The 16286-nt window shown below is 42.6% G+C and overlaps 1 protein-coding gene across 1 annotated transcript in view; it reads right to left on the minus strand.

The window, feature by feature from the left end:
- Positions 1–3207: 3207 nt before the first annotated feature.
- SCGN (secretagogin, EF-hand calcium binding protein) overlaps positions 3208–16286 on the minus strand; it is a 35108-nt gene continuing 22029 nt past the window's right edge. Inside the window, exons 8-11 of the mRNA XM_055323145.1 lie at positions 11982–12027; positions 11674–11733; positions 9957–10025; positions 3208–3705 (exon numbers count right to left, since the gene is read on the minus strand). Of these exons, the coding sequence (XP_055179120.1) occupies positions 3577–3705; positions 9957–10025; positions 11674–11733; positions 11982–12027 (304 nt within the window). The 3' untranslated portion in view covers positions 3208–3576. The remainder of the gene's footprint in view (positions 3706–9956; positions 10026–11673; positions 11734–11981; positions 12028–16286) is intronic.

The raw sequence follows: 16286 nt of genomic DNA on the forward strand, positions 1-16286 counted from the left end.
TTTTTTAGATTTTATTTATTTATTCATGAGAGACACACAGAGAGAGAGAGACAGAGAGACAGAGAGAGAGAGAGGCAGAGACACAGGCAGAGGGAGAAGCAGGCTCCATGCAGGGAGCCCAATGTGGAACTCCATCCTGGGACTTCAGGATCATGCCCTGGGCTGAAGGCAGGCACTAAACAGCTGAGCCACCCAGGGATCCCCTAAGCCATATGCTTTAACTAAAAGTTTGCTAGTGTTCAAGGCAAGTAGATGCCCTCAGTGGATCTGAAAGAAATTACCCTTAAGAGAATAAAACTTCTCTTCCTCACCCATCTCCACCTCAGTCATCTTCAGATAGCCACCAAGGAAGATGAGGACCCTTGGAAAAGAATTTATATGGCTATTACTAGAGCAGTAAGTCAAACTTTCTCTTCATATAGCTAAAGGAAGAGTCATGAATTAAGTGGATATAGGACAACTTTGGATCCAATCTCTACTTTGGTCAGTTCCAGAAAGGGCTCTATTTAGAAACAGAAGATTAAAACTGGAACCTTTATGCATTGCTTGTGGGAATGTAAAATGACTCTGCCATGTGGAAACCAGTTTGGCAGTTCTTCAAACAGATAGACTTACCATGTGATCCAGCAGTTCCAATCCTGGGTATACCCACAAAAGAATTGAAAACAGGGACTGAGATACTTGTATGGCAGTATTTGCTGCACTATTATTCACAGTAAGCAAAAGGTGGAAACAAAGCAAGTATCCATCAGATGAACAGATAAGCTATATGTGGAATATCCATAGGGAGGAATATTATTCATCCATAAGGAGAGATGTAGTCCTGATACATGCTATGACACAGATGAATCTTGAAAACATGTTAAGTGAAATTAATCCAGATACAAAGGGATAAACATATAATTCAATTCTGTGAAATATCTAGAAGTAAATTCGTAGACACAGAAGGTAGATGAGAGGTTACTGGAGGCTAGGGGGAGAGGGGTTGGAGAGTCATGTTTTTAATGGGTTCAGAGGTTTTGTTTGAAGTAATGAGTAGGGTTTGTACATAGATAGTGTTGATGGTTGCATAAGTTTGTGCATGTAATTAATACGGTGGAATGATACACTTAAAATGGCAAATTTTATGTCATATATATATAACCAAAATTTATATGTATATTTTATATCTATACATAACCAAAAAATGGTAGCAGGAGCGAACTCATTTGTGATAAAAAATATTGGATTTTTCAAACCAAACATAAGTTGCATTGCAATAGGTAAATGTAAAATACATCCCGCTACATTAAAATAAAGGACTTATTGTTAAAATGCAAAAACTGGGACACCTGGGTGGCTCAGCGGTTTAGCGCCTGCCTTTGGCCCAGGGCATGATCCCCTAGTGCCAGGAAAAAGTCCCACATCGGACTCCCTGCATGGAGCCTCCTTCTCCCTCTGCCTGTGTCTCTGCCTCTCTCTCTCTCTCTCTCTCTCATGAATACATAAATAAAATCTTTAAAAATAATAATAAATAAAAATTTAAAACTTAGGAGATTTAGAAGAGGACCTGATATTCTGCAGAAGAATGTGAAATCTTGGAGATAAACATTCTTCCCCCCTTCTTGTGGGTTTAGACTGTCTCAACTCTGAAAACGAAGTTTGTTTTTTGAAGAGTGTGGGTGTACATCGTTACTCAACATCTGGACAACGAGAATGGGGCTGCATGTGTATCTTTCCCTGTGTTGCTGACTGGACTCTCTTTAGGTTCCTGTCAAACATTGCCCCAGACTGAATAACCCAGACTTGCAGAAATGTCCGGCTGGGAACTACAGTGGGGAAGGGTCTATGGGGAGGGGCCTAATTTTTCTGAAAGGTGCTTAAAATTGGCCATAATTAAGTCCATGATTCCCTACTTCCAAGATGTCCAAGCACATATAAGTTGTTATCTGCTTCAATGTCTTCATCTCTAAAATTGGTGTCATAAGAGTACCTAACTCATGAGATTTCAGTGAGGATTACATTGCTTAAAGTATGGAAAGCACTTAGAAGTACTTGGCACATAGAAAGTACTCCATGGGGGACACCTGGGTGGCTCAGGTATGTAAAATATACATATAAACATCTGCCTTTGATCCCAGGGTCCTGGGGTCGAGTCCCACATAGGGCTCCTTGCAAGGAGCCTGCTTCTCCCTCTGCCTGTGTCTCTGCCTCTCTCTCTGTGTCTCTCATGAATCAATCAAGCAAGCAAGCAATCATTAAAAAAAAAAAAGAATAAAGAAAGCAAGCACTTCATAGTAGTTATTGATATTAATTATCTGTATATTTGAGGTAAGGGACATCTGACGGGGGGGTGGGGGTGGGAACCAGTTCTGGCCAGGATCTGCCATTGAGGGGAACTCTGTGAATGATGGACTTCCTTGGGTTATGAATGGCTCTGAATATACCGTTCTACACTATAATTTTTCTGAATTACCCACAGTACAGCATTAAACCTGAAATTCCCGCAGAGTCTGGTAGAAAGTAGGGATGTTTTAGGGAACAAAGTGTCAGGACAGTAAGAGGAAATGAGACCTGCCCCCCATCAATCTCTGCACATCTGGCCCAGGAGAAGCAGCCCCCTCTTGTGGGGACTGTGTCAGAGCCCCAGAGGGAAGGAAGCAGGGGTCCCTGGTGGAACCTGCAACCAGCAGAGGAACCCAGGCACCCAGGGGCATCAAATGAGACTTGGAAGTCAAAGATTCACTAGAGGACACTGTTGGAAGGAGAAGGAACAGAGTGGGGAATAGACCGGTAGGTAATGAATTTTCTCCAAATTTTCTCCTGTATTCCTACTTCCTGGCCATGTGAGATTACAAAGCACTTGAGAGCCAAACCCAGCCCAGGTCAAGTGTTCTGGTCTTCTCTGTGCAGTGAATAAAAAGTGATTATTGGCAACTCCTACTTTTACACAAAGTCACCAACCAGGGCATCTGTGAATTATGGGAGGAAGCCCCCCACCCCACCCCACCCCTGTGGATTCCATTAGGATCTTGCCCTTCTCTGCCTTCCTCACCACACCTACCCTAAGTTAGAGAAGTGGTTGGCCTTCTCAACCACTCAAACCATCATGTAGAACATTTCAAAGATTACAACACAAAAACAAGGACCAGTGTGTCTGTTTCCAGCTACAGGTTTATTTCCATGACAAAATCAATTTGTAGAAGTCACAGGTCTGCCACAGATGCCAGTTACCACTGAGTCAACGAAAGCCCACAGGAAAGCACAAACAGATGGACTCAGCTACCCCTGCCTCCCTGGGGGCTGAGGGAGGACAGCAGAGCAGATCCAGCAGGTGAGCTGACTCTCTGGGGGGGGGGCAGGAAAGCCCAGGGTGGGGTGGGGGGACTGACACAGGCACTACATGGGAGGCTTTCAGTGTGGTAAGAAAATACCTTGCCCTTAGAGAGAAGGCCCTCGGACCTCTCCCCTTGCCCAAGAATACCACACCATTTGTTAGAAAGTTTGCTGTGTGTCCCCAACAGCAAAGCACAGATACAGTTTTACCAGCAGAAGCACAGAAACATCCTAAGAGCAAAAGGCAAAGCATTCTGGGGACTAGGGGTTGATTTTCAGCCCGAGACACAAGGCCAGCTCAGACTTCTGAATTTTTCCATCCTTGTTCACATCGCAGTGATGCAAAAGAATCTCCCGGAACTTATCAAGATCCGCTCCACTGATGCTGGGCTGAGGACAGCAAAGATACCACGTCAGCAGGCCAACCAGTGGTGGCCCAGCCTTTTATGCCGCCCCCGTCCCCTCCACGCCGACTACACTTAGGGGACACCCTGTCTTCTGAGAGGGGCTCCAAGGAGACATGCACTGTGGGGTGATCCCATCTCCTCATCCCACCAGATAGTGCCAAATTTCCTTCTCAACCTTGCCATTTGGGCAAGAGACCCTCTAGCCCCACATCCTTTCTCTGCAGCTCTTATGGAAAGCCTGCCTTTTTAGCAGCTGTGATAAACATATTTGGTCTTGGAGCAGGGGATTGTCACCCCAGATTCTGCCTTGAGACATGGATAAGGGAAGACCCATTTTACTCTCTCCCCAGGGGAAGTTTGCCTGCTTCTAATTTTTAAAAGGTTTATAATGAATGAAAGTCTAAAGCATTATGTGGCTGAGCTGTGGACGTCAGATTTATTCCAAGGGATATTTATGGGCCAGGAAGGAACCGTGATACACATCAGATGGGAAAATAATTTCCAGCTCAAAATGCCTTCAAAAGGGAGTATGGGTGAACTAAGTGATTCTCCCCAGGCTACTTCATTTAATGCTCATGATAACCTTGGAGTAACCCTGGCATATAGATTAGGACACGGATGCTCAGACTGCACCGTCCTGCCAAGCTAGGAAATTGCAATAGCATTTCTGATCCTGAATCTTCTGCCTCCAATTAAATGCTCAAACCCCCAGTTGACACTGTTCTACTGGAGAGGTGATGGCCAGACCTGCTATATGAAGGCTCTGGGTCTGGATGTAAAGCCCAGGTCCATGGAGAGAGGAAACCCAGCTCATTGGATTCCAAATCCCTTGATTACTGGGCTGGTCTCACCAAGGAGCACAGGGGGCTGCTGTGTGAAGGATTTGGTTTCAGAAGCCCTGGGAAGCTGTCCCCATCACTCAGCCCACCCCCAGGTTACTTTGCTGCCAAAGAAATCTCCAAAGACCTCTAGCGGGAAACGAAACTGTTCATCCTTCAGCTAGACAAGCTAATTTGCCGTATTAAGACAAGCTAATTTGCACTGTCCCAGCAGAGTAAGTGAGTGACATCAAGTCTATCCCTGATACCAGGTTTTAACTGAGGGAAGGAAGGAGGGTGGAGAGCAGCAGAACAGTAACCTCCAAAGTGGGCAATTTCCAGGGAACATCAGGCCAGGAATCTGGGGCCAACGTCACTGCCCGTGGAGGGTCCATCAGTGATTGGACTAAGAGGCTGAGATGTCATACAACGTCAATACATACACTTTGTTGGGACTCACCGAGATACTCTAGGTGTCAATGACAGGCAGGTATGGGTGTGGTCCAGGAAGTGGTTTAGAAGTCCTGAAAACAAGCTGCACTCCATGACTCCACAATGGGAGTCTTTTCCTTGTACAGTGGCAAAGTGGGGACCATTGGTATCAGCATCCTCAACCACTCCTGCCACATCCTTTCTCCAGTTAGCAGCACTCTGCCCCAGGATCCTCCTAGCAAATTCTCATGTTTAGAAAAGACTTGGGTGGTAGTCATTTACACATTAGCATGAATTAATTTGCCAATGTATTTATTTTCTTCGAGCTATTTTAGCTTTTTTTTTCTGATTTGTTTTCTGCAAAAATAATTATTTCCTTAATGTGAGTGGAAACATTTTGTGCGTATGTGTTGGGGGGGGTATGAATGTAGGTGTATATAAGGGAAGTTTCCTTAGACCTTTTGAGTTATGCTTTTAATGTTTGACAACTCACTAGGAGTCAGGACATGTAAACACCACCGTTCAATGATGTTTGGACCATCAAAGATCACTGGGGGCCTAATTTTTAATAGCAAGTCACCAGTATAAGTACATACAGGTTCCAAATCTAAGGGTTCTACACAAATTAATTCTAATCTTCAGAACAACTCAGTGAGGTTGTATCTACTATCAACTTTTAATTTATGGGTAAGAAAACTAAAACACAGAGAAGTTAATTAGCCTTCCCACTATCACACAGCTGGTACATTTCAGAACCAGATACAAACTTGGGCAAGCAGGCCCCAGAGCACATCTCTTTAACAGTACACTATATCATAGCCATTCATTAAAAAATGCATTTTTTATTTCTTATATTCACTTCTCATGGGAAGTGGTGAAAGTGGATCTGGGGTAGTTGACTAAAAAGTGCTTATCTACCCATCCTTGAATCCTGGGACTAGGGGAACCTTTGGATCTGGATCTGGATCTGTCTCCTTGTGCTTGCCTGTGATAAGTGCTCAATTACATCCACGGAATTAATGAGTGTCTCCAAAAGTGGTCTTCATGTTTTCATCATGCACCCTCCCTTTCCTGTACATTCTCTCTCTCTCATTCGCAAAAGCGAATATCCAAACCCTCTCCCCAGATAAATCATTACCAGCATTCCCCAAATCTCCATGCTAGAGTCCGCATCAAGACCTCAAGGCCCTGCCTACTCCCCATTCTGACCCCTAGAGGAACTGTTATAGCTTTGATGGTGGCAAGTGGTCTTTACAATAAACCTCTTAACGATAACTCTATCAGAATATTTAATTAGCCAAAACTTCAGTCTCTAGCCATGCAAAATCATAATGTGTTCTCTCTGTCTCCATTTTGCTATTTATTGGCCATACTGGTGTTCAAAACACCAAGTTGACATATAGAGTCCAAAGTTATTGCCTTAGATTTCGGCCAGGTCCTTGCCAGCAAGCCTGGGACATTTATTCTAATTATCATCTGTCATTGCATGTTTTACAATGAAAAGGAGGGAGTATGTTGGTGGTCTTTTAGGATCATCCCCTCTTGCTAATCCTCTCCTTGTCTATAACAGAGAAAAGCAGAAGGGGTGTCTACCAGGAACAAGAATGAACATTGGGGACCCTGGAGGCAGAAACTCTCATCCTCCCCAAGCAGACAATCTGGTCATCTCTGGCATCCCATTTATTTGGTTTCCAACATTACCATTCACATATCTACTCCTTGGTGTGATGGAGCTGGGCATCTTAAATGCCTTGTGCCTTAAGCTGTAGGTTCTCATGCTGATTTTTTGTGCTGTGCCAAAGGACTTACAGGCTTTTTATAAATACTGTGCAGAAATTATTTTGACGGATCTCATCATCCTGACAGAGGCAACCTTGGGCACCATTTCTCAAAGATCAGGGAAAGGGGTGTTCTGGTCACCAGATATTCTTGTTAATACAGATTCAACATATGTATCATACATAGTTGTACAAGAACGAAAGACTATAAAATAAGTTTAATTTGAAGGTCATTATTTCAAACATCAGGGATCCTGACCAGATGCTACACTTAAAAATGAGCCAGCCCCCTGCTGACTTCATGGCATGCTCTGGTAATTGCTTTTAAAACATATTCCAGATATTGGTTTGTGTACTTGTCCCATGGTCCTTTCTAATAAAATTAAAATTAAACAGTCACAGGTGGTGACTCTAGTTTATGAACTGAGATATGTCAGATTTACTCAAAGATTTTCCCTTGACAACATCCTTCAAATGAAGTTTTTTAGGCAACCTCCAAGACTGGGAAAGATCCAATATAGGTTTGCACCTCAAGGATCTGGCTTCAAAGGAGAACATTAATAATTAACTACTTTTAAATACTTTTTATCTCAACAAATCAGCCCTGACCAACTGCTTTTGTACTACTGACCATGATCTCACTCAGTCCTTGGAATCTGGCTCTCTTAAATTGGCTGGTACTTAAACTGAGAGGTACATTTTTGTGGCACCAGAAGACCCACCAAGCTAGAGGGCCAAGGACAAGAGTGATGGGGATCCTCTGGTTTCCCATGGAGGTGATACAAAACTATCAAAGAATGAGGTAAACACATGTTCTTGAATGGCCTAGTATTTTTCCCTTCTCTTTAATTTTCTCCAGGAGAATGTCTTCTTTACTCTGTTGCTGGTTTAGGTTTTCCTTCCATATCACCCAGTAACTTTTGGAAGCCACTGCCAAACTCGGTGACAACCAAGAGTCTGTAGAGATATGCAACCCCCTGGGCTGTGCCCTTAGGCCATCAGTGGCCCAAGTTCCACTGCGCAGAGGAGGCTGCAATGCTCTGAGAAGCAACCCCCCCCCCATCCCATGCATTCTGTCAATGGCAAATTAAAACTGCAGTTTAGGAAAGCCTACTGCCCCGCGACTTTAATGTCCCGTAGATAATTGCTCAGTTTCTATTATAGAAATCATTCTGGCATTAAATAAGTAGTAAGTACAGTGGGACTTTCCTTTTGCAAACAATGCAAAAGGCACGACCACACCCATCCCCATCAGTTCTGTCTGTGCAGATACCTGTGGAGACTCCAAAAGGAACAGCTCATGAAGGCAAAAAAAGGTAGAGGCAGGGGACCAGTTGGGATGGGAACAATAAAAGTTAGGAGGCAAAGAAGACACCAATGTCATCCTGAGTGGAAGTCAGAAAAAAATCTCGTCCAAGCCCACTCAATCACAGAATGTAGACTTCCTAGAGATGTATGCAAAAACTGGTAAATTGAGGGGAAATGCTCTGCCACAAAGCTCCATAGTTTGGTTGTTGTTGTTAGAGAGAGAGAGAGAGAGAGAGACCAGGGAGTCGGGAGAAGAGGCAGAGGGAGAGGGAGAGAGAGAATCCCAGCAGGCTCCATGCTCAGTGCAGAGTCCAACATGGGGCTTGATGTCATGACCCTGAGATCACTACCTGAGCCGAAATCAGGAGTCGGACATTTAACCAACTGAGCTACCCAGGGGTCGCCAAAAATCCATAGTTTTTGTTTGTTTTAAAGCTTTTTATTTATTTATTCATGAGAGACACACAGAGACAGAAATAGAGACAGAGAATGAGGCAGAGACCAGGCAGAGGGAGAAGTAGGCTCCATGCAGGGGGCCTGACATGGGACTCGATCCCAGGTCTCCAGGATCATGCCCTGGGCTAAAAGCAGCACTAAACCACTGAGCCACCAGGGCTGCCCCAAAACTCCATAGATTTAATGAGGTTTTCAAACAGGTCTGGGATTCCAAAGCCAGTTAACAATTGCTTCTCTATTTTGTTGCCATCTGGGCCAATCAGGACAGAATCATTTTGTCCTGTACTGTAAAAATCTCAAAAAATTTCTAAGGAGGGATCCCTGGGTGGCGCAGCGGTTTAGCGCCTGCCTTTGGCCCAGGGCGTGATCCTGGAGACCCAGGATCGAATCCCACGTCTGGCTCCCGGTGCATGGAGCCAGCTTCTCCCTCTGCCTATGTCTCTGCCTCTCTCCCTCTCTCTCTCTGTGACTATCATAAATAAATAAAAATAAAAAAAAAATTTCAATAGCACTGGGTCCTAATTAGAAGAAAAGAAAAATCTCTAAGGATGTGAATGTACTAAATTTGGTGGCTATGCAGTCCCAAAGAAAAGGAACAGTTGCAAAGTGGCTGCTTAACTAGATCAGTCAGCCAGTTAATACAGGTCACCAGGGTTCAAAGGAGATTGCTTGTTTTAAACAGTCTACACTGGGGTCCCTGTGTGTCTCAGCAGTTGAGCATCTGCCTTTGGCTCAGGTCATGATCCCGGGGTCCTGGGATTAAGTCTTGCATCAGGCTCCCCACAGGGAGCCTGCTTCTCCCTCTGCCTGTGTCTCTGCCTCTGTGTGTCTCTTATAAATAAATAAATAAATAAATAAATAAATAAATAAATAAAATCTTTAAAAAAATAAAGTCTATACCACCTAAAACAGCTTTATGATCTAGATTATAATCTAAATCCTATCACTTCAAATCACAACAATGTGTTGATAATTAGCCAAAATTTTAGGCTAGAAATTAAAGTAGCTCCTTAGGGGCTGCTGGGTGGGTATGTGTGGAAGAATCCCAATACAGGAATGATTTCATGAAATTAAATTAAAAGTCTTAGGTATTCTAATAACCAAGTCCAGGGGAAAAGCCCTTTCTGTAATCAAAAAATAAAGCAGAACTACGTACAGCTGCACCGTGCTCCTATGGTGAAAGAGATGGTTTTTATATGATGGAAACAAGAAGTTTCTACGGAGGCTTCACTTAATTGAAACTACAAATGATCCAAAGAGAGAAAGAGAGACCTGTCAGGTCTCACAGAAGCTCAAAGGTTGTTAAATCGACTATGTCCCCAGATTTTGTCTCTAGCATTAATTTTCAGCATTTACTGATTCTCAGAAATAAACAGTGGAATCAATCATGATGGCAACCCCAACCCACGATGAGAGGAATCTCAACAGCCTTGGGAAATCACCTGCACAAGCTCCATCATGTCTTTGACAAACCCATCCACTTCTGGGCCTTCCAGAGCTCCAGTTTTACTCTGCAAGATAAAAGTCAGAAAGCTGAAGAATAAAGTAACCAAATTGTCCAAATCAGTATTCTTTTGTGATTGCAAACAGGTTCAGAAACGGCACATTCCAGTTAGGTTTCCTGTGCAGGATGTGAATGTATCACAGAAATTAAAATAATTAATTTTAAATAACAACCCCCATGTAAAGAAAGGGGAAGCAGTAGTTTTGAATTCTGTGGCTCTTGCAAGGAGCATTAAAGATACATACTGACTTCATTTGCTTCCCTAATATCAGGCTTCAGTTCAGACAAGCGTTACTTGCACAACATATCAGTCCTTTGAAGGATAGGCTGATATTTCTTTTATTTCACTTTATGATTTAGCAAGGACTTGATGATTATTAAAATACACATTTTAAAGTGAGAATGCCTAGATTGAATGAGTATTTTAGAATTACTGTTGGGCTGTACATAAAACCCTTATTTTTTTCTATTCATTTTATAAGAATGTCTATAAATTACAATATATATTAAAATATTTCAGTTTCTTCTCTAAAGTACCAGTTATAACAACTCATCCATCCATCTTTCCTAGTTTTCTTCACCCTGAACCTTTAACATATCCCTTTTAACAAATCTATTCCCTTAGTGTATTTACCAAACACCAATATAGCACTCACTCCCTGCCAGGCACTCTTCTAAGAGCTTTACAAATATGAAATCACTGAATTCTTGCACCAATCTCATGGGGTAGGTATTGTTAGTGTTATCCTCATCATCCTAACTTTACAGATAAGGGAAATGAGGTACAGGGAGGTTAAGGAAGCTGCCCAAGGGCACATGATCACACCCAGGCGATCAGTCCCAGAGGCTGTACACTTAAATACTTTGCCATCCTGCCTCTTCCAGGTAATGCTTCTTTCTACTCAAATTGCGGCACACACAGATGTCCAGTCTGGTTAGTTTCATGATGGCATCTCTTTTGACTTTTCCTAACTTTCTCATTTTTCTTCCTTCTTGCATTACCCTACCTTGTCCTCAAGAAATGCAATCTCCTTGCCATACCTTGTGCTTTAGAATTTTTTTTTTCTCCTCTCTAATGAAGGACCACATAATCCTACAAAAGAAGTGGCTTTTATGTCAGCCAGGGCTCACTTAGTCTATATTTCTTTGGGCTGGATATGGTTTTTATTTTGATTGTTTGCTTTTGTTTTTGAGCATACTATTCTAGAGATCAAGAAGAAGAAATTGTCTCCCAGTTTGGAGGCAAAGAGAAAAAAAAAATGTGATTTTATTCTCTTCTCAACAATCAACACCCTTTTGTCCATTTTAATGTAGTCTTCAGAGCTTTACATAGAGGCACCTGGGTGGCTTAGTTGGTTAAGCACCTGCCTTCAACTCAGGTCACGATCCCAGGGTGCTGGGATCGAGTCCTGAATCATGCTCCCTGCTCAGTGGGGAAATTGCTTCTCCCTTTACCCCTCCCCCTTTGCTTGTGTTCTCTCTCTCTCTCTCAAATAAATAAATAAAATCTTTCCAAAAAAAATCTTTTTATGTTTACATAGAGAAGTTGTGTGTAGCAATGCATATGTGGTCTGTGAGTTGGATGACCCCCACAAAGGGGCTAAACAAGCTTGCTACCTAAAAGTGGTCAGCACCACACAAAAAGATATACTTACAACATCATAGTGGGCAAAGATTTTCTCAAAGTCCCTCTTTCTTTCTTCGGTAGAACAAGCCTGTATGTGGAGAAAACAGTATGTCAGTCCACCAAGGGGAAGACTCAGTTGTACAATTAATTCTTCCAGGGTCATAGACAACCTTTATAAACTTGGAGCCAATGACCTTTAATCCTATGATCCCAACAGTGTCTTGAAGGTCTCTAGATAATGCGAGACAAACAGATGCCTTCCTTTTTTCCCTCCCTCTCAAATTTATGGAGAGGCAAGCATGACACAAGCCCACCTAGAGAAATGTCACTACTTACATCCATCTTAAATTGAAGAAGGAAATTCTCCTGAAGAGCCAAAATCCTAAATGGAAAAGAAAAAAAAAAAAAAAAGAAAGAAAGAAAGTAATTTACATGATGACCTGTCAGCTCTCAGAGGCAAGTAAATTCATAACTCTGGTATGAGGAAAGGACAGGCAATTTCCAGATTATTCTGGAAAATAGGGTAGGTTCTTGAAAAATAGGAATTTGTACATTATAATTAAAAAATTAATTTGTAGAGACTTTCATAGGGATTAGTAGTCACCATAGAGATATTTTTAAAAAATCATCTTGGTGAAAAATGGCAACTGAAAACTCTCTCCTCCACAACGACAGTGAGACAACTGGCAAAAAAAAAACAGTCAAAATAACTTTTTCAAATTTCTAGAAATTAAAGTCTTACAGAAATCTGGGGAGTGTTTATTTTGGAAAAATCACTAAATTTTAGTAAGAACAGTGGATTTTGTAGCATTTTAACTTGCTTCATCTTTCTCCCCTCCTCAGCAAAATGGTATCCTTGAAAATGAAGAGCCCATAGTCCCAGGGAAAATGAGCATTCTAACCACTGCTATGTGAGCAGAACAGAGTTGGAGCCCTTTCAAAACTTGATTCCCAGAGAATTGTCATTATTTAACTTCTCTGACATTCTCTGAAAGAACCCACTTACAAGGTGCAATAAGTGACCTTATTTTGAACTCATCTAGGAGGGAAAGCCTTCTGCCTGGGAAGATTTGTCAAAAACAATTAAAAACAATTAAGATCACAGCAGACCACAGTGGTAGAATAAGTTTAGGTAAACCGGAGCGCATGGGTGACCTCAGCTCAGGTCATGATCTCAGGGTCTTGGGATCAAGCTCTGCATGGAGCCCCATGCCAGGCTCCATGCTCAGTGGGGAGTCTTCTTGTCGCTCTCGATCTGGCTGGCACCTCCACTCATGCTCTCTGTCTCTCTCTCAAACAAACAAACAATTAAATAAAATCTTTTTAAAAAAAAAGAAAGAGTTTGGGTAAACAACAGGCTAACTAAAAAGCTTATAAGGAAAATTTAGGGGAATGAGATGTCCACGGGGGTTTTTCTAAGCTCTGACATATTCCTGGGAATCTAGAAAGCTGTAGACATGCATAGGACTACATCCATTCCCAGGGCTGTATGTAGGCACAGGAAAGACGTCAGGAGGCTCTAAGAGCTCACCAGTGGCTTATCATTAGACTCTGTGCAAGCAGGAAGTTAAGGCAAAGGCAGAGTTGTAAACTTCCTGGCTGCAGGTAGAAAATGTACCCCAACCAGTACACAGGGCCCCTCAACAAACATTAGGGGGCTTACAAGAAGTCTCTGTTGGATCATTAACTAATCATTAGGCTAATGAAGCAGACTTCAGTGTTCACATATGACAAAGATACAGATTTTACAGGATTAGTTTGAAAAAGTCACTAAGCAAAAAGACAACATTTATCAACCCATAAGAAACACTAAAGGGAATTCTTCAAGCTGAAATGAAAAGAACACTAGGCAGTTGCCTGTATTCTTTGGCTCACAGCCTCTTTTTCCACTTCAAAGCCTTCAAAGTCTGACCCTCTGTTTCCTTCTTCCACATTTAAAGGACCCTTGTGGGATGCCTGGGTGGCTCAGCGGTTGAGCATCTGCCTTCAGCTCAGGTCATGATCTTGGAGTCCTGGGATCAAGTCTCACATCAGGTTCCCCACACGGAGCCTGCTTCTCCCTCAGCCTGTGTCTCTACCTCTCTCTCTTGTCTCTCATGAATAAATAAATAAAATCTTTTTTTTTTTTTTTAAAAAAAAAAGGACTCTTGTTATTACCTTTGGGCTGACCTGGATAATCCAGACTAATCTTTATAAGGTCAATTAGCAACTTCAATACATCCTTCTTGCATCCTTGCCATATAACATAAAATGTTCACTGGTTCTGGGAATTCGGACATCTTTATTCTGCTTATCCCAGTTGTCACTGTCAAATTCCATATCAAATTGGTTTTGAAATAATGTAGTAACTGTTTTGTTGCTTTGCATCTCTGTTCAGTACTAAGTCAATTCTCCCTTCAGTCCACAACTACTCATCAAAACCTCCTCTATACATAACACTCCACTGTCAGAGTTTATGCATACTTCCTATCTTCTGGGTAGGATCTAGTAGGGCATGTTTGGCTTGCTGCAGGTAGGGATCTTTTGGTAATCACAGTGATCAAGAGGACATGACAGAGGGGAGGTGACCTCCATAGACGGGGGCCAGGGATGCTAGATGTGCTGCACTGCATGGAAAGTTCCACAGAATGGGGAATCGTCCCATATCTCACCTGACTCTGGAATGTCCCAAGAGCATTCATGTGTGTACAAATCCTGCTTATAATTATATGAACCTAGAGCTGAATTCCTATTTACATTAAAAGCCAGGGTATTTTTCTCAAGGTATACGTAATTTACTAATCTTGTAAATTATCTGTATAGTATACTGAATCACAGAAGTTGAGGGATGACTGTACTTTGTTTCATTTAGAACTCTTTCAAGATTTATTTATTATTTATAAAACTATATCAACAGCAACTGAGTTCCTGACACGAGTTGCCAAAAGGCCATACTCGTATCAGTCAACAACTTAATGGACATATTCATGGTAATTTTACACCAAGATGTAAACAACGACCAATCGGTTGTCTTCCCTGTTATTGTATCTACCCACCTTATACACTGAAATACACCTTATAATTAACAACTGTTTTCCTTTATTTCCCCTTTATGTGTGATAGTTTGTGCATTACACAAACTGTTTTAGCATTATCTGCATAGATAGATTATATTATCTGTGGATTTTATTTCAGGAGTAAACAGCATTATTAACAATTTCAGGGTAGAGAGCAGCTTACAGTAATGGCACACTCCAGCCTCCAGAGGGCGCTCAAGGCTCCTCAACTCACCACCTCTGAGAAATGCCTTGAGTGGGGTGAGTGGGTGCTTTTGGTGACTGGAGCAAGGGAATTAAAAGCTCTTGTTTTCATCCAGATTGCTATGTTTTGAGTGAAGCTTTTAGGTGCTTTGGGTCTTCACGTTAGGACTGGTTCTCTCACACAGTTCTCAGAGTAGCTAGACTGATCACTACTTGAGAGGAACCTTTGCCTCAGTTGGCCGAAAGAATTGTGGGAAAGGGCACCTGGATTATTCAGTCAGTTAAGCATCTGACTTCGGCTGAGGTGGTAATTCCAGGGTCCTGGGATTAAGTCCCACGACTGGCTCTCTGCTCAGAAGGGAGTCTGCTTCTCCCTCTCCCTCTCTTCCTCTCCCTGCTTATTCTCTCTCTCTCTTTCTCAAATAAATAAAAATCTTTAAAAAAAAAAAAAGTATTGTGAGAAAGTTGAGTGGGAGCCAAGGGATACAGCCAAGACCACAAGGGCAGAGATTCCTCAGTCCTCAGTCTTTAGGAAAAACACTTTTGTCCTCCTCTCCATGCCTTTTCTCCAGCAAAGTGGCCAAAATTGGGATGAAGGTCCTGGGAAAAGTAACCAAGGCAGATCCACAGGCTTCCCACAGCAACTATGAGGCTCAGAATAAAAGACCATATAAAATTTTGGGGTCAATGTCCTGGTCACCACTACAGAGAGGTTCTTCCTGAAGTGTCCCCATTCGATCCCCTGCTACCAAGAGAGGAGGAGGTAGCTGGTACAGGGTTTTGTGATTCTGAACTTAAGTTAATATCTGTGTGTGACATTAATATCTATGTGTGACATTAACTCTCTGCTGCTGAAAATCCCCCCTCAGTCCTTGGACTTCCTCTCTCCCAGCCATCCATGCTTGTGCCCTGCAGCCTGTAACTGCCACCCTCTATCACTGTCCACACTACAACTCTGTCCACCCCATCCTGAGGCACCTGGTATCACAACTGCTCCCCGCACCCCCCCCCCAGATTAGATCCATGTATTCTGAATCAAATGATTTTTTTTCCATTCTGTGGACAACCACACGTTGTTTTGGGGTCAACTAGCCTTGAGAAGACATGATGACATGCCCATCGTGTCACAACACTGGACTTAAAGACAGCACCTTCACAGGTATTGGACCACTTCTGCTGTTACCTCTATCCTCCTCCACTCTGACCCTTAGGTGCTGAGGGCCCATGGAGGCTCCACCAACACGGAAAACCAGACAGCATGGCTGGCTGGCATCTGGTTCAGTCGTCTTCTGTCCTCAACTAACTGCTCAGCATTCTCAGAGCCAGTGACTGGGATTCCAGACTTATTTTTTCATGGGGTACTTATGTCTGGCCTTTCAAGGCAGGGGCTGGCCCATGATCC

This window comes from Nyctereutes procyonoides, unplaced genomic scaffold (genome assembly GCF_905146905.1).
Source record: "Nyctereutes procyonoides isolate TBG_1078 unplaced genomic scaffold, NYPRO_anot_genome, whole genome shotgun sequence".
Classification (NCBI taxonomy): Eukaryota; Metazoa; Chordata; class Mammalia; order Carnivora; family Canidae; genus Nyctereutes; species Nyctereutes procyonoides.